The sequence below is a fragment of the Metopolophium dirhodum genome, chromosome 3, assembly GCF_019925205.1.
Source record: "Metopolophium dirhodum isolate CAU chromosome 3, ASM1992520v1, whole genome shotgun sequence".
Classification (NCBI taxonomy): Eukaryota; Metazoa; Arthropoda; class Insecta; order Hemiptera; family Aphididae; genus Metopolophium; species Metopolophium dirhodum.
Window position 1 is genome coordinate 26,160,436 of NC_083562.1, and position 20,408 is coordinate 26,180,843.

General features: G+C 31.1%; 1 protein-coding gene across 1 annotated transcript; it reads left to right on the forward strand.

Moving 5' to 3' along the window:
- The first annotated feature begins 5,242 nt into the window (after nt 1–5,242).
- Nucleotides 5,243–16,942, forward strand: LOC132941474 (glucose dehydrogenase [FAD, quinone]). The gene is made up of 6 exons (XM_061009549.1): nt 5,243–5,677; nt 9,629–10,320; nt 12,098–12,430; nt 13,234–13,405; nt 14,668–15,194; nt 15,841–16,942. The coding sequence occupies exons 2-6, from the start codon at nt 9,678–9,680 to the stop codon at nt 16,080–16,082; spliced, it is 1,917 nt and encodes a 638-aa protein (XP_060865532.1). The 5' UTR covers nt 5,243–5,677; nt 9,629–9,677; the 3' UTR covers nt 16,083–16,942.
- Nucleotides 16,943–20,408: the final 3,466 nt, after the last annotated feature.

Genomic DNA, 20,408 nt, shown 5'->3' on the forward strand with positions numbered 1-20,408 from the left:
TCTTGAATAACGAACTGAAACAATTTTTAATAATATACTACATTTACTATCATTATGATAATTTAAAATGTCTTAAATCGTTAAATTCTAAAGGACAGCAAAATTTAATTAAATAAGGAATTTGGTAAAATCTTTTATTATAATAATATGGTAAATATTTCTATAGTATTGTAATTTGTTCAATGAGTACAGTAGAATCCTCGATTATCCGGATCTAACTAATTGGGACCGCACCTAGTTCAAATACTGGAAATTGTATAAAAACAATTTTTTTCAAACATACAATTATATACATACCATTATTATTATATATACTATTATGTATTACATATTTATTACTATTATTATTAGATATATTATAATTACATTGTGTACATTTAAAAATATATAATCACAAAGTAGGTACACAGGAACATAATAAATTATGTTTATGATATTTTTTTGACAAAATGATCCATTTTCATTTGACGACAGGCTGCGACGCATTTTTCTAAAGCTAAGTCTCGAAAACGTTCGGATTAACAGAGCGTTCGGATACGCTAACTGTAGTTCGGATAATAGATGGTTCGTATAACGGAGGTTCGGATAATCGAAGTTATACTGTACATATTTTAACTCTATACTTATTAACATATTTTTACATTTCTATCATGATTATTAATATAAACACGTCATTCATCATTTTTTAATTATTTTGATTTAACATCACCCTTAGTGAGCATTGGGATGAATTTACATATTATATTAAAATTTTTTAGCAGATTAGCGGCAATGATGATTTTGATGGTAGTGGATACTGACTCGTCATCATTATTATTACGTATTTGAATAAGCCGTTATAATATTTTTAAGTCATTAAGAGGACGTCTCACTAAAAACGAAATCTCGCAACGAGTGCCAACGACTAAAACAACTATATAGAACGAGTATTATTACTAATTCTCGTATGGAAGTTTTAACACTACGACACGACATTTGTGGTATGATGTCCTCTTCAACTTTTAAGTATAAACTTCCTGCGTTTTAACCATTTGGATAATAAATGGAAATAGTTAAATGATTTTCAAATCAAAATCTTTGGAAACCATCATCAAGGTTCGTTTATTTTATGTTGTATAAATTAAAACTAAAAATGATTCGACAATATTGATACAGTTTTATAAAAATGAGAAAGTTATACATACTTCTATGGTGTACAATAATTAGTTGTTTCATATTTAGGTAAAACCTTACATAGTAGGTATCATAGTAACCAGCTCTTAGTGTGCACGGACAACACGTCATATAATATGCAACAATATTGGTAGGTAGGTACTGCGTTAATGACGAGAGAACTCCCTAACAAGTTACCTGCTTAGCAATACCTGTAGTTTTACCTGTAGGTATAACCAACTATGTACAATCAAAGTATTGTTTCCAAAATGTGTTAACTGTTAATAGTTTATAGTAATAAGTTAAATAATATCAATATTAAACTACTAAAAGCCGAAAAAACCTTCTCGTACAATTTTACTAATTAGGTATAAAAGAAAGCAGATCCATAGATCATATTTTGTATAAACTGCAGGAGTTCTAAATTTATTAAAGATAATTGACTCGAACGTTATTGGTCACGCAATTATGGCGGTACCTACTTATAAGGATGTTCTTCTCAACGCCTTTTGTTTTAAAAATAATAACTCGTAATTATTCATGTAACTGTTTATGTTTTGTAACTACTGTTTTATTTTGATTTACTAAATATTACATAATAAAATATTAGTAGTCAGTGTAGTCAGTAATAGGTAGGTACATCACAATAAACTTGGCAAATTGTATATTTCGGACTAACGTTAATGAAGTTTCTGGATTAAATCAAACATTTTATGTTTTCTTTTGTTACTATAACTATACCTAGGTACTAAGTATATATGACTGTTATTATTAGTATTTTTTATCATTTGGTCCACACCATACTTCAAAGATTTAGGTTAATATATCTTTTAAAAATAAATAAAATATAAGCGGGGAACAAATCAATTTTATTGAGAATAATTACATTTAAATATGGATAACTATTTACTTATTTATTATAGTTTATATCATAATAATATGATACATAATATTCAATATATTATATTTATAAATATAATCAAAAGAGATATAATATTTTATATACAAATCAGAATTTATGAAATCCTTTATTTTTACCAATAAGTAATAACATTCAAAAATCAAAACCAATGAAATATTTATTTTATCTATTATTTATAACTTAAAATATGTGTACACTATTTTTAAAAATAAATAAAAATATATCAACAAATATGCACGTAAGTATAAATAAAATTGAAAAATCCTAAATATTAAAATATGCAAGATACCTACCTAATCATTTTCTGACAATAATATATGAGGAATGGACGTATTTAATCTATGAAAGAGGTAAATTCAGGTAAAATCCAAACATTCTAAACTGTTCTTTATAATTATTATGTACCTATAAATATCAAATTGTAATACAATATTATGTCTATGCCCTGGCATGTGTCAGAATCTCTCGACCCAGCAACCTAGACCCCTGCAACGTCCGATCAACTCTTGATTTCTCATTAACAGCAAACCTTCTCAAGAAAATATACAATACTAATTCTAAGACATAATCTACTGTTACAAATGTAAACCATTTTATTTTCAATAAATTGTGTCGTAAAATGGCCTTTGAAACCCACGGACTTTGCTTTAAAAAAAAATAGTAATAATAATATTATAATAGTTATCTATATGTTATATAATTATATTATGTAGGTACCTAGTTCTTTAAGATGGATACAATTTTCGTTAGTTTTAAATGTATCCATTATGTTACAACTTACAACATTCTCAATGCTACCTGCAGCTATTATGTATATTATTATTGAATTATTGAATATACATATTATATATGTATATATTACAATATACGTAATATATTAATTAAACGAATAGAAAAGTTTAATATATTGAAAATGTAATATTATATTATATTATAGCTAAACTATTTCGGTAGTTGTTAATGTTGAATTTAAATTCACGAGAATTCAAATTGGATAGGTACCTACTCTAATTAGGTAGGAAAACTATGAGTCTATGAACTATTAATATAAAACTATTCATTTTTATTGAAGGCGAATTGTGGCGTTAGAATAATATGTAGATTGCCTGAGCGATATCGATCAAAATTGCATCATCGATGGCCACGATGGATCGGAAATTCGACGCTTATAGATTGGGTTTTCGAAACATCGTCGTGACACTCTACGGATCTTTCATATACAAGACACAAATATAATTATATTTTAGTCATATATAATATAATATCTGAAACGTGCTGTACCTACTCGGTCGTGTTATCGAATAATTTACGTATTAAAGCCCTCACCTCACAAAGACAAGCTAATTACTCATTGTTTTACAGTATTAAATGTCGAACCATTATACCGTATTATAGGTACCTACACGTGGCCGGAGGCTTTATGATTTTGCTTTTTTGTTTATTAAGACTATGTCGTTTCGATTATTCCTATCGTATATAATAGTGTTTGTAAAATCACATGAACCATATTGTCTTGCAGCATTTTGTTCAATGTTCATATTACATAATATGAGTATTGTTGTCGCCGATTTGTTTATAGGGTCTAAAATGATTGTTTTGCAAGTAGAAGCAATGAAATGTTTAGTAGAGGTTTGAATGTTGAGTTAAATGATAATTAAATAAAAAACGACTAAATCTTCAGGTAAAACAATTAATTAGTGTTTAATTTCCAATGTAACGAAAGCATTATATTATTATAATGTTACAGTTATTTAAAATGTGTTTACTAGTTATTTCAACTTTCAGTAATATCAACTCAAACATTACAAGCAAATTCAATATAATTGGAAGGAGCAATGAAATATTGATTTCTATAATTCAGTTTCTTTAACTTGTAATAATTTATGTAAATGTTCCAGAAATTCGCATATAAAGTGTGATTTTTCTAGCTTGTTTTTAAATATACTTATTTAATTTAGTACGACATATTGGCCATTTTAATTAAAAAACCATGGAATTTTTATGAATATTTATAAGTAACACCATTGATTATGAATACTGAGTATTGTACTATATATAGCATTTATAATAATGGTAATACGTTTCTCTAAAGTTGTCTGTAAATCACAAATTATTTTAGCCATGTATTTTTCTTCATATTATTTTTGTATGATTATAGGTGCAAAGTGTTTAAAATTGTTTAACGATTATTTTCTTCAAAAATATTTCTTAACCAAGATATTATTACAGCACACTTTGTGCAACCGAAATGTTCGTGCCCGTTCGAGTGCTGCATAACATGAAATATTCAATATTCAAGTAATTAAATGACTAAAAATGTTGTTCCTCAAATATTTTAACGCGCCCGCGGCAACTAACCCTCCTCCTCTGCAGCACGCCCATAGAAGCTACGCCATAAGCCGCCTTATCAAACAATGATGCACGTATCATGGGCCTAATTAATTTACAGACACTGTTTGGTATTTCGATTTGCCATCGATTCGTCACGCTCAGTTAAAAAGGTGCATTATTATATAGTGTACCTATAGTAGGTACGTCGCAGCCGTCTGTTTACAATTACAAACGGTCTCGTTGGATAACAGTATGACACATGGCGCAAATTAACGCTATGGGTAATAAATAATAATATTATTAAAATAGGTGTCGAGGCGTCGAATCTATTGTGTGAAAAATACAATTATTTGCAACACATCAATGCACATTATATTCTAATAATATCAGTAGTAAATAGTAATTGCAACGATTTATTATAAGATATAAAAGTACCTATATACAACATAATATTTTATCTCAATTTGCGGTAATGACTAGTATATGATAATAATATTATACATAATATGTGTACCTAATACTTGCAATACTAATTAAGGTTTACTTTCGGTTTTTTTTTTCAATTCTGCAATATATTACAATAATAATAATATATTCTGCGATTAAATTCAAACACATCTATTATGTAGTCGTACAATAATAAATACATCATCGATGCGTAATGTGCGTACGCGCCTATAACAATATTATGACGACGACGTGGTCGTTGGTCGCGCGCGGTGGTTACTTTCACTGCACATGACGTACAAGACTGGGCCGGGAGTGGGGAGGGGGATCTACGGCGCTGCGACAGCCAAAGGGAAGAGGAAATGATCGCGGACGGACACCGCATCGCCGCAGCCGACCGATAAACTCACGTTCAAACGTCGGCGTGCGTCCACTCAAAAACGGTCGGCCGGTCCTTGTCGGCTCTTGTTCGGGTTTGTCGTTTGCCGTAAATCCCGGACTCGGTATTTTTCGTATTTTGAATTTAAATTTTTCAACACTACTCTGCACGACCACTCCACTCTTCGATCTCGGACGGGTCTATCGAGATCTCCGTCAACAGTGGCAATATTCGAAATCCATATAATATTATTGGTTTTCAGCAGTTTTAAATTTTTTTTTTCTCGTCCGTTTCCTCTGACTGCCAGTGCGCCCCGCAGTCGGCAAAATATAACAATATAACACAACATCGTCGTAATATAATAAACCGACCGACGACATACCAAGTGTGCAACAGTGCCTGTATATAGGTAGCTGTTCGCTACCGCAACGGGACGTCCGCAGCAGGTAAATCATCAATATAACATATGTTATAAGTTATTATATATCATCTCAATTCATATGCTTTACACTCGCATTCCCTTCATATGCATTGTACTATATATGATGTGTGTGTGCGTATGAGTGTGTGCGTGTGTGTACATATATATATAATATAATATATCAATATTCATATATATATATATATATATAAATAAATATAGTATAATATATCAATATATATATGTATATACCTACATAGATATCGAGTGTCTTTATTGTACACTAACTGCCTATGTGATTTTTATTTACGACCGTTTGGACCTAGTACGTGTTTGTCGGCCCATGTGAGACATCTATCGATCGATTTATCTTATCCATCTCGTGCGTTTCGTATACGATGACGATTAGATACACCGCATCGGGATGGTCGATGAAAAAATAAAGTAATATTGTGCCCACCCACCACCACCACTTGCAACAACGCATACCTGCAGTAGCCTATAGGCTACAGTATTATAACATCAAAATTGTGATACTACGAGTATAATATGTAATATACTTTACCTTCCGGTCGTAGTGTTACTATATACTCAATAGGTTTAATGCAACGTTAGGCGATATAAGATACATATAATATTATAGGTGTATCATAATCATATAGAAATATAAGAACGAAAGTGGAATATTAACGACCGCAACCGGTTTACATGGTGCTGCACGTGTTCGTGCGATATCACGGTAATTTCAAATAACGTAGGTTTTGGCGTTATAGGAATTACTGACTTCCGGTTACCATCGCAGTTTTCTTCTTTTAGATAAGGCGTTTTCGATAGTTGTGCTGAAACGTGTATTAAAGTTGCGTAATCGAATTATCCTCGTGCATTGAACATTGTTTGCGAATAAGCATTCAGTCGTCTGGCAACAACGACGAAATGTCATTTAGACACGTCATTTCATTTGATCCGGTAAAACAAGAATTATTATAAAATACATATTTTCGTTTCGATAACTAATTATTATATTATCATTGTTAAAACAATATCGCGTGTACGTCACTGAGACAACGCAACAAGACGGCCGCAAAGACATCGTGGTGTAGCAATAATAGCTACAGTTATGTCGTCAGTTTGTATATATGTATCTAAACGTTGTACCTACCTACCTAGTAAAGACAAAATACCAAGTTGTAATAAGGCTTTCACCAATAATAATCGGGTTATCATTAAATATTTGCCGTTCGTACGTAACTCCAGTCATGTCGTATTGTCACGTACGCCAATAAATTGACTTTAATGGTGCCAACCATTTGAACTTGTGACCATGAAATGTATACACCATCATAAGAACTTCATTATATTATAATGCTCTAGTACACAATTATTCAGAAGCGTCAACAGTACGTAAAATATAAGCAAGTTCAATCGTTTTCCAATTGGTAAATAGGTATTTACTAATTCTAGTACACTGTAATTTTATTACATTATTCACGGTTCATAAGTAATAATAATAATAAAAAAAAAATTAAATACTTATCTTTCTACTAAACTACTAAAACAAGTGTCTGGTACGTAATTATACCCTATGATAATGCGGACTACGATAAATTAATGCGAATATTATGTCACATTTTTTTTTATAGTTAATTGAAAAGTGTTATGTATGCTTTGTGCTTTGGGGGAAATGAGAGAGTGGCCTTGGCCTTACTTAAAGAGAGGGAACGTTTATGTCATAAAATGACACCATTTTGTGTCCACGATCATTGCAAAATAGTGTAAAAATAAAACAGTCACGTGCATGTGGTTAATTATTTTTTGCATTATTATTTAACAAATAATAACATTTTTAAAATGTACTAAAAAACATTCTAGTTATGCCTGACGGACTTGTATATTCGTATAGACAATTAAAAATACTAGGTTCCTGCATAAACTTAATTGTTGTTATGAAATAAATCTGAACGCCATAGAGTATAATTTGAACAAAATAACCATCCATATTATGTTTTCATATTTTATAATGTACAAGCTTTCTAAGAAAAAAAAATGAAAATATAATAATTTACGTAAAATAAATATTGAAAAAAAATAAGTGGGTATACATAAATATAACCGCCTATTTCAGGGCTTAAAACATGTGATTACGTAGGTACATATTATAAAAACCATATTATAGACGACAGGTTATAGCTCATAACAATAATTACAACTTGATAGTGGATACCTATGGCACTATGATAAAAGGTTGTGTATGTTACACCATTATTGAACACGTCATGCATAATGAAAACGATATGATTTTTGTTGAATAAATACATCCGTCATTCACGAAAACTGAGCATGCATTGTAATATATATATATATATTATTTAAAATAATAAAATAATGAATTTCATAGTGTCGCCGTGCCGATTGATTTCGTGACTGTCACTGTTCGTACAATTATGCATATATATAGTATAGCAATATATATATCAGTTCAAGTTCAATTGTATAGTATTATAATTATTCATTACATTTAGTAAATATTAATAAAAACTGAAAGTATTGACCATGAACTCTGTATAAGCTACCACTTTAAGTAAATATTGTTTCACGAATAGTGTCATTCAGTAAATTTCTCTTTCACTATAATAGTATATTATAATGCATCTAGATAAAAGTGTTAATAATTAATTACATATCGTTACAAAGGTTTTCAATATCCAATTTGATTTGTCTTTGGGCGCAGTCATTATTATCATCCAATATTATGACAATTTAGTCGTGCCAATGTCTTGGGTGGTTATTAATAATGTTCACTTGCCGAGAGGTAGGCTACCAATAGTAGTATAATCAAAAAATCCGAATAATCAACCTGTTTTTTTTTAACCCAACCAAAACGTTTTGTAAAAACCAGACTCCACTTAAAATTATTCTATCGCATCACGCACCGGAACTACACTGTAGAATCTTCTATAGTTGAATTCCTACATTCCAACACTTTTTTTTTGATAATCTAGACCCACATATCGTAACATCAATGTTGTAGAAATATTTTCTTCTATATATGTATTCGTATTGTTTATACATGGCATGCAATAAAGAAAATACAAACATTTGAGTACCACTGCTGAGTGAATTTTCAATCCTCGTTCTTTCGTCGTATACTGATGTTTATTATTTAATTGAATTATTAGCAATAGTCATATTAAAGTAAGACTATTGATAGCAAAGCAAACGTTTTGTTTTAATAAATCATATTTTTTCAAACTATAACTTATAAAATAAATGTCATTATTATTTTATATTTATGGCCGTTCATTAAAGTTATATAATTCAGCTTAAAAACATAATAATTAGTTTAATACAAATAGTAGATACTTTTGGATATAACTAAAAGTTTAAGATAAGCAACATCAGTTATTGTTAACTCGCTTTCCGATCCGGAACATATAAATGTACACACCATAAATTTAAGATAGTATATTTTAGATTAAATATTACATTAGCTTATTACGCAACTGAAAAGAAGATGAAGTAGGATTTTAAAACTTTCCTATTTTTATATAGATATTTAAATTGTAATATACCTACTGGCTTTGAATTAACATCTTCCGATTGAATTATAAACTATAAATTATAGACAATATTAATAGATGCATAATTACTCCAGAAAGTGTTATATTAAAATGTTCTATAGATGGTTAAATTATTTTAATTAATATTAATTTACAACACAAAAATTTTTCAAAATATAATTATGTACTCGAAAATAAAAGCAATACGTATTAACATCGGGTCTTTTTAAGTAATTTGACGAATTAAATTATGTTATTATAATTCGATTACAGATCAAGTTTATAATTGTGTAAACGATTACTCACTTTAGTGACAAATTTAGTTTTGACTGTTAACAATAAACATCACTTTAAACAGTTTAGATTTAGGTACACAATAATATTTAAAATTATTAATTCATATACATGTTTGTTTGTAGGTTCACTTGTCATATTAGTTACGAATAGAATGTGACACCTAGACTCAAAATGGTGCACGCAGGCACAGTGCTCATAAGTGCCATAAAGTTGGCAACCAAGGTGGCTGGAGGTGGAAAGCTACTGTTTTTGCCTACGTTCTTGGCCGCTTTGGCCTATTACAATTATGACCTGTACGACCCAGAGAACCGTCTGGTGAATGAGAAGAACCTGAGATCCGAGTATGATTTCATAGTGGTGGGCGGTGGTTCGGCAGGCGCCGTGGTCGCCAACCGTCTATCCGCCAACCCGGAATGGAACGTACTGTTGCTGGAGGCTGGCGGACACGAGTCCGAGATAACGGACGTGCCCGCCATATCGTTGTACTTACATGGAAGCAAGTACGACTGGAAGTACAAAACACAGCCGGATAGCTCGGCGTGCCAGGCGATGAAGGGCAATCGGTGCTGTTGGACTCGGGGTAAGGTGATCGGCGGCTCCAGCGTGCTGAACACCATGCTGTACGTGCGGGGCAACAAGCGGGACTATGACAACTGGGAGAACATGGGCAACCCCGGCTGGGGATTTGAGGACGTGCTCCCGTACTTCAAAAAATCACAGGACCAACGGAATCCATACCTGGCCAAGAATACCAGATATCACGCTACAGGAGGATATCTGACCGTCCAAGACTCGCCGTGGAACACGCCTTTGGGTAAATCCGAATCTCAGACTATAATGTTATACTTTGTCCAGCGATAGAACACACCGTGGCCCGATGAAAACGTTTTTCTGAGAATTCCCACGCGATACCCGCCGGCTGTAGTGCAACAGGTTGTAGGGTGTCAAGAGATGGATATGCGCAGAATCTGCGTGTTCCTTCGTTAGAAAGAGTATAGATACGAATAATACGTTTTGACGTTACTCGCGGTACATACAAATAATATACCATTGTTACGTGTGTTGAAGCATACGCGCCAGTTACTTGGTGAAACAATAATTTTGGTATTCGTCTGACAGGCAGGCAGACGAGTTGATGGCAATTTGATATTTATGTGAACGGTTAAGAAATGTGAAAAGTGGGCGGGTTTTTTTTCGTCTTAATAATACATATTCCATACCACAATACTCGTCCTTGGATCGGATGCATCGCCTTATTAAACGAGACGCTTTTATAACCGAATACAGCGTAAATATGTCATATTATTATTGTATCGGTAATATTGGTTACACGGCCAATGAAAGACCTAATAGTGCAACGACACGTGTGAAGCATTAACGATTCATTTTTATATTGTGTTAAATACAATTAATTAATTAAACAAGATAATTAATAACTGATGATACAATTCAGCTTGTTATATTGGTATTAAGAACAATAAAAGACATGCATAATAAAGTAATATTTCAACATAGTACCTATGTTAGATGTAACTATCGTTTATATTATCATCATAACTAACTATTTTTTACTACAAACAAAAAAGTAACTGTTATAGAATTGATTATTGAATAATTTCGTTGAGAAATAAGCCCTTAGATTGTAAGTAACTAACTCATCAACGTTACTTTATTTCTAAATTTAAAAACGGTTATAATTTAGTATTTATTTTTTATCAAAATAGATTACCCCTCGTATATGAATAAATCACCTACAATCTTTTCTACTTGAAATCGAAATTGTTTTTAGTCTCATAATAAATATAATATCATTACAATGATTTTACTGATTGGATGAATTTTTTTTTTTAAACACGCTATTAACAGTATTTTATTTTATTGATCGATATCTATAAAATATAATAGTTCGGTGTTGAAGAGATTAAAATACATTAACTGGTATGGGGTATCGATATTAAAAATAACAAAAAATAATAGTAATAATAGTAATATATGCACATAAAAATCAAATTATTATTAGGATTGTAACATTTGACACGTAATAGGTACCGTTGTGCGTTAATATAAAAAAATAAAATAAAAAGAGATCGATATTAAAATGCTATTGCCATGAGTGATTTAATCAGATGACTTGCAGCTCAAACCCGTTTATCGTGTCTGCCTATAATAGTAGTCTGATACAATTATTATGTATCGGATTCATTTTGATCGTCGCGAGACTGTTGTCCGCACTCCGCAAATGGCATAAATGACTTGCAACCGTAGATAATATTGTCGAAATTTCAGTACTGCTAATATGTATAATACGCACATAGCAATGCATACGAATTTTGCCGTGCTAAGATTATAGGGGGGGAGGGGCTCCACAAATGTATAATTGAGTTTTCTATGATGGCTTTGGTAGAAAAGTTTGAATGCAGTCGCATATTGTAAAATGTTATAGCTTTCATAGAAATCGTATCAAATTGTTATCCGTGCTGTTAACAAGTGGTCGCTAATTATATAATTATCTTAATGCCGATGTCATTGCTTACCCGCTTACGTTTTAACTGATTTCTGAGTCTAACAATTGGTTTTGCATTCCAATGCAGGCATCGCCTTCTTGCAAGCCGGCGAAGAAATGGGTTACGAGATTCGCGACACCAACAGCGACATCCAGACCGGGTACGGACTGTACCAGTTCACGATGCGCCGGGGTTACCGGTGCAGTTCGTCGAAGGCGTTTTTGCAACCAGTGAGGTTGCGGAGGAACCTGCATGTGGCCTTATGGTCACACGTGACCAAAGTTCTCATCGACCAGGACAGCAAACGGGCTTATGGCGTGGAGTTTGAACGGGACGGCCGAAAGCGGGTTGCGTTGGCCAAGAGAGAGGTCGTGCTGTCCGCGGGCGCCATCAACAGTCCTCAATTGCTTATGCTCTCGGGTGAGGATTCGTGGTTATATAATAATTTCATCATATTATAATATCATCTGCCATATTATAATCATAACGTAATACTTATTTGGAAAAACTATTGACATTTAAAACGGTAAGCAAATAACTGGACTAAATAACTATAAAAGAAGAATTAAAATTATTATAAAAATATTTAACTATCTAATATGAAACAAATCGAACAGAAAAACATATTTTAATTGGTTACATATTAATTATTATTATACTATAAAATATGTATATTTTTGCTTAAAACACATATTTGTAATATACTTCTTTACTTATTGTTTTGTATTAAGAATATTCAATGAAAAAGTAATGTGAAATTTCGTCTACGTTAATATAATATAATATGATACCACTGATTTTATAATATATAAATATATTAAATAGAATTAAAAATATATATTATTAAAATGTTAAACGAAAAATGTAAATAACCATATACGTTGAACGTAATATGATGAAAACATTTAAATTCTTATATTAACATTAAACTTTTTAAAATTTTTTTTTAAACTGACTTTACTCATATTTGAAGTTGCGCAACTTTGCGTGTGCGTTTGCAAGATGCATGCATAATAATACAAGATAATATGTGGTCGGTTTTTTTCCGTGTCTACGTGAGTAGATACGCGTATACACAAGGGGATCCGCGTATGGAGACTTTACCATGCGGTGAAAGCAACCGTTTGGTAATCCGGCTCCTGATGACGATTTGCTCGCAGACCGTATAGACCGTATGTACAATTAAAATGATTATGCCACTAGTTTTTTTTTTAACATTCCAGGCATCGGACCGGAAGAACACCTGAGAAGTATCAATGTACCGGTAATCCATCATTCACCGGGTGTCGGTGAAAACCTTATGGACCATGTGGCCGTTGGCGGTCTGGTCTTCCCCATTGACTATCCAGTCAGCTTGGTCATGAACCGTGTAGTCAATATACCGGCAGCATTGAGGTAAAATGAAAACATTTTTTTAAATCTAAAAGGAAACCGTATGATAATAAGGCACTGCTATTAAGTACGTGGTTAGGTAAGGTTAGTCCCTCGAAACGCCTCATTATACCATTTTAAAAATTAATCTAACTTTGAAAAACAATTTTACAGACTAAACTGTATAGTCTATAGTGTAATAACATTAACGATAGACACATCTAATGATGACGTAATTTATAAGACACTTAAGGTAACTATTATGTTATATAAATGTATATAATATAAAACGATAAGTAGGTACCTACATAACAGCTAACACTACACAGTGGCTATAAAATTCGGGTGGGTGTTGAGAGCAGTCGTTCCCTCGCATCACCAAATTATATACTAATGATTCGTCATAGGTGTATTAAGGTATAGATTTTTTAAACGAATATTAAAAAACTTGAAAACTGCAAATTTTCTAAATTAAAAAACTGTTTATGGCTTATGCCTAAATATGTTAAAACTTAAAATATTTTCAAAATACTGAAACATCACTATACTGTCAAAATGTATCGGTATTCGGTATGTATACAAATGATTAAATATAATTAAATTACACATAAAGTATCATTGGGACTCCTAGACTCTTTATGTTACTTACCCAAACCTTCTACTTAGCTTACGACTTTTCGTAATTTTCTAGTAAAATTTAAAATGTATCACAATGTGATGTAAGAATTTTGATCTGCAGCAGCAGAGCTTAACAACACTTTTTTATATCATATTATGATGTTTTACTATAATATCTTTTAAGCCGTCCTTGTAACACCAATTTATCGGTTGTTCGTTAAATCCTTTCGATCAGAATATAAAATCAGTGGTGTGCTCAAACACGAAACATAAAATATTCGAAATATCGCAATCGCTATACGCGCTATTTCATGTTGCAATATATCGTCGAAAAAACAATAATATTACTATAGGTGCGATATCTATACAGACCTTTTATTCATTGAATAAAATTATTTAGACTTGAATGGCAGAATATATTACAAAAATAGCGGTACGACGCATACTATATCATTATAATATACGACTGTGACAAGTTTTTAAATTACAATCTGTCTTCCGAGTTCTGACACGTATGACATTGGTATTAAATATTAATATTAAAATTTTATCAGTTTTGAGCTAAATGGCTAATTGGCAATCTAATCATAATTTACAGTTATCAAAAACTCAGTATTTCGCACGATTATGTATGTTCTTATATTAATATTACAACGTCCGCTATATAGGTATGCCGTGCTGGGCGAAGGACCACTGACGTCGTCCATAGGATTGGAGACGGTGGCATTTATCACGACCAAATACGGTAACCAGTCGGACGACTGGCCGGACATCGAGTTCATGCTGACGTCCACGTCGACCAACTCTGACGGCGGGACGGCAGCCCGAAAGGCGCACTGTCTGCGTGACGAATTCTACAACGAGCTGCTGGGCGACCTCAGCAACAAGGACGTGTTCGGCGTGTTTCCGATGCTGTTGCGGCCCAAGAGCAGGGGTCGCATACTGCTCCGGAGCAACAACCCACACCAGTACCCGCTTTTGTACCACAACTATTTCTCGCACCCGGACGACCTGCGGGTGCTGCGCGAGGGTGTCAAGGCAGCGGTGGCGGTGGGCGAAACGACTGCCATGAAACGATTCGGTGCCCGATTCCACTCCAGGCCGGTGCCCGGTTGCAAGACCCTCGAGCTGTTCACCGACGAGTATTGGGAGTGCGTGATACGTCAGTACACCATGACCATATACCACATGTCTGGTAAGTACGGCCCGTCGATCGTTGCCACAATCTATTTATTTTTTTTTTTAACACGTCAAACGTTGCCAAACGGAAAATGATTTTTAAACAATACGCAATAAGTTTTCGAATATAGACGATATATTTCTTTATATATACTTACGCGTTATATAATATTGACAGCTTATTATCATTTTATGCGTTGCAGTATTGTGCAAAAAAAAACGCACTCATGGTTCTGACATTTGGTACATATAGATAATTCTATACTCGAAGCTGTGGACCTCAAAGACAAATGTTTAAATTTAGATTTTTAAAAAAGCGCACACATGACACATGGAATGCTGCTGACCAAACACGAATACTATTTTGTATGTTTAGGGTTGCCATTGGTTACAGAAAATAAAACAATTATTACAATGAAATATAATCTTAGACCTACCTAAATAATATTATATTTTATCAAAACCACCAACAAAATGAATTTGTTCAAAATATGAGTTGTTTACATCTAATAGAGTTTAAGACAGTGTAAATCCACTGACATTATTTAATTTGTTACGGGCAACGGCGGGCAAAGAATTAGTTAAAAATTATCTAATCTAATCGATTCAATATCATATTATATATTCACGTTTCTCATCATAATACTATATGCGTTTTTCAGGCACATGTAAAATGGGACCGCCTACCGATCCATTAGCCGTAGTCGATCCCAAGCTTAGAGTGTATGGAATTCAGGGCTTGCGAGTGATTGACGCCAGCATTATGCCTCAGATCACCAATGGTAACATAAATGCCCCGACAATAATGATTGGTGAGAAAGGTTCTGACATGATAATCAATTATTGGCATGGCGTTGACACGAGAAGGAGAAGACGAAGGAGTGCGAATATTACCATTAGTTAGCCAATATTACCATCTTAAGCCTATATTAGGTTAAGCCCTCGATCATCTCAATACTTATGTAAAGTTGTGTTGCTCAATTTTTATAAAAACGTATAGGTATGTAATTATAAGATCAAACGACTATTATGATTATACTATTTTTTATGGATAACTTCTTCTTTACATCTTTAAAATTACATTTATGGTTTAAACCTTTTTTTAAAAACATTTGTAACAAAATGTTGAATTACTTGACAAACTTATCAAAACTAATTGTATGTTATCATTCACTCTAGTCTGGATATAAATATTAGTATTATTATTATTTCTATTATATTTCTTATTGTTTACTATACCTAATTGTGAACCACTTTGATATTTCTGTTGTATACTTACACATTGTATTAGAATGTATTGAATCATATTTTATATTATACTTTCTTTGTATTTGTTGTATGTATAACTAGTAGTATTTGTTAACTAACACTGTAAATCAAAATATTATGAACATGACTTTTGAGTAAATTACATTATAAGACCATTAGATGTACCTATCTACTTATAACAGAAAAATGTATTTATATAATTATTTGAAGTATTTGATGTATTCATATAATTATTGGGTATTATGAATTATTAAGATTGAATTTATTTATAATGATACATTGTTACATCACATTTGTTTTAATAGGTACCTAGATAAAAATGTTTTTAAATGTAGTAATTGCGTTAAAGTTATTCATAATGCACAATATTCCATCTTTATCGCTAGGCATTGAGAATAGATTTTTATTTATACTCAATGGTTATATTTTTAATATCAGATTTGACTGGGAGTTAAATATCGACGTATTATAATAATTATGATGAAAAATATAATTAAATACAGAAACTTAAATTTTAACTTTAAACACAATATATTTTATTCCTTATTTAATTGTCATATTTTATAATAATTAAGCTTTCTAATGAAAACATAATAACATGTTATCATAGATCTTTCCAGTTACCTTATATCTTTTTAGTATAAGTTATATGCACTTTATACAAATTATGTTATACAATAATGGTATGTGATAGCTCATAATAATTACAATTTGATAGTGAACATTGAATACCTACCTATCATGGTACATTGGTACGTATCGGTTATTAAAATAAATCAAATAATCCGTAAAGTTATGAATACAAATAAAACTAATGAGCTTATAATAAACAAATTCAACTATTTATTATTTGCATAAATAAATATTAAAACTTGTATATTTGTTATTGTTAATAATATATGAAAACTAACTTTTATGGGACGAACTCGGACGGTTCGTTTTCAAGGCGTTACAAATAGGCAATTTAAGTATACATATGTATAATTTAATATTATTAATAATTTCAAACTGTTGTCCTTATAAGTTATATTTTATTCATATCAAGTTAAATTTAAAATCAACTAAATACATATTATGTATTTTACTCAACTTTTTTAAAATTAAAATATTTTTAAAAACATCACTAACGTTACTAATAGATATCAATATTATCACACGTAGGTAAACATGATAATATTATCATTTTAAAAATAATAATAAAGAACGTTATCGATTCGGTTTGACACCACGAACTCAAAATTTAAAATTTCTAATATAGTCAAAAATTACTTTAAATTAGTAACCAATTAGTTGTACCTAAAGTTAAAAATTACGTAAATTTTTTTGCGAAGTATAAAACTTAATGCGACAAACTTAATTGATTTCAACTGCTCATATAATATCTATGATAAAATGATTTAATTTGTCAAAATGGACATTTTTTCCAGTTTTGAAAAAATGTACTTAGGTATTGACAATAGTTTTGTTTGCGCTCCGATACTCAAATAAAAATCACATCATTCCTATGTCACTTTTTTTTAAATATGTTCACATAAACAACATAGGGCGTATCCGGGACAATTGAACCACTTTTTAGAAATTATGATTTATTCTTTCGTAATCAACATAGAGAAATGGAATTTATATCTAAAGAAAGCATGGCTACATAGTGACCTATAATAAATTCCATATTATTCTATATTTATAACCATGAGTGCTATACGGTGATGTGTCTTAAATTTGGAAAGTGGCTCAAATCTCCCTGCTGGGTGTGGACTTGAACCAAAGAACCGGGAGATATGAACATATCAAAGAATGTCGTGAACATAAATTGTTATGTTTGTAAAGTCACAGAAATTGTAATTCTAGGAACAATAACTACAATTTATTATTTATGTAACATTTTTATAAACACTTTTTATAAATTGATAACAATAACTAAAAAAAATTTGGATTTATTAATAACAACAATTTTTTAGACTGAATTTTTTACAAATACTTTTAATAAATAATAATGACAAAAGAAACTTTCTTATTACTTATAATATATTATAACCGTAGTTCACCCTCCCTCCAGACCATGGTTCAAATTTCCCATCCACTACCTCATCAAATTATGAATAAAAGTAAAATACCATTGATGAAACTAGTTAATATAATTGCATGGAACTACATAAAATTTCAAAATTATTGATGAATACAGTATATGGAATATAGATATTTTAAAATAGGAGTAAATTACGAGCATAACAATTTTTTTTGAATTCAGAGCGGAGGGAGGAAGCTAGTGGTTTTACAATGGTGTTTATTATTTTTTTTTATCCTGTATACAAAATTTCTACCAGAAGGAGTGCTTCGATTTCGACATATTATAGTACCTTATATTTTAGCAAATTTGATCAAGATGGTACTTTATTTATTTTCTCAATAGTTATTGATAGCCACGGGAAAAACTACCGACAAATTACGAAAAACCGTTAAAAATGGGATTTTAATTTCTAACGCTTTGTTTATCACCATAGCAATGAATAAAAAATAATAATATTAAAAATAATTAAACTTACAGGCTATAATAAATAATAACAATATAAAAAATCATTCAATTCAAGTTTAACCCATTAGTTATTAATAATAATTTCCGTATACCAGCTATTACGAGCTTAGCTCAGTTGGTATACGTATCAGTTCTTAATATTATTATAGTTATTGTTGTATTATAATTGAATTACACTGAAATAAATAAATACAATAAATCATACATTGACCCACTACTTGTAACCTACTGTACAGCAGAGTGACATCCACTTACCTGCTTTTTTACTTTGATAATATCAAAACATATTTTCCTTGATAAAATATCAAACGAAATTTTCAAATGTTGTGTTGCCACATAAGTAAGTTTATGGAGTGATAATGCACGTTATGATTCAGCTGTTGTCTCAGTAGCGCGAAATTTAAAAAATATATGAGCGGTGGTTGATGACTCCTCCATGTCCAAGTCTCGGAACCCCCCTACATCAATGCCCACCTATGATACATATAACATATCAGTTGGCTGATTATATAGGTATCCTATAGAAGTTCGAATGTATTACAATAGTTGTCACATTAAAAATAAGTAAGCAATAAAAAATATAAAAATATAAATTAATTATATTGTTTTATACTTTTATTTATTAATTATTATAATTATGAATAACATGCATTATACATTTATATATAATTACATATTATATTACCAATATTAAGTTGATGATATTTGGCACCATTGAACAATTTGACACAAGAGGAAATTTCCTATAATATGCTATATTGCCTATTCAGCGCTGACCTTCCCAAGGACTCTCCCGGCGGATTCAAGTAATAGTTTCCAGAATATAGAACTTATTACTTACTACTTATTACTTATATATAGTTCAGATTCCGATTTGTAATTGTAATTTATACCTATGGGCTATGACTGAATTCTGTTCGTTAATAATTCGTTGGATTCACAGTCCACAGATAATATGTACCTATTATATATTATTGTATCATACATATCTGTGATTGATTATAGTAATATCAGGATCTATAGAATTAAAAAAAAAATTGGATAAATAATATGCCTGGGGGGCTAGGTTGAATACTTCAAAAAATAGTATAACTTTAATTTCTTCGACATATTGTGTACTGACAACAACTGTAAGTTTGTAAAATGTGAAGGAAAATCCAAAAATGTTTTATATAAAAAAAAAATTGTTTAACTCAATATTAGGGTCCGTGGAATTCAACTGTAATACATCCATCTTCACTTTTATATCTAAGTACCGCAACCAATATGCGTCATATGTTTCGTTCTAAAACACATTACTGTAGAGTACCTTACGTAACTGACGCAACGTACTTAATTGAAAGCACCACCAACAATCATAGACAATGTGTACGAAGAATAATACATTTTATAGATACCTATTAATGATTTTAAATAATACAAACCTGC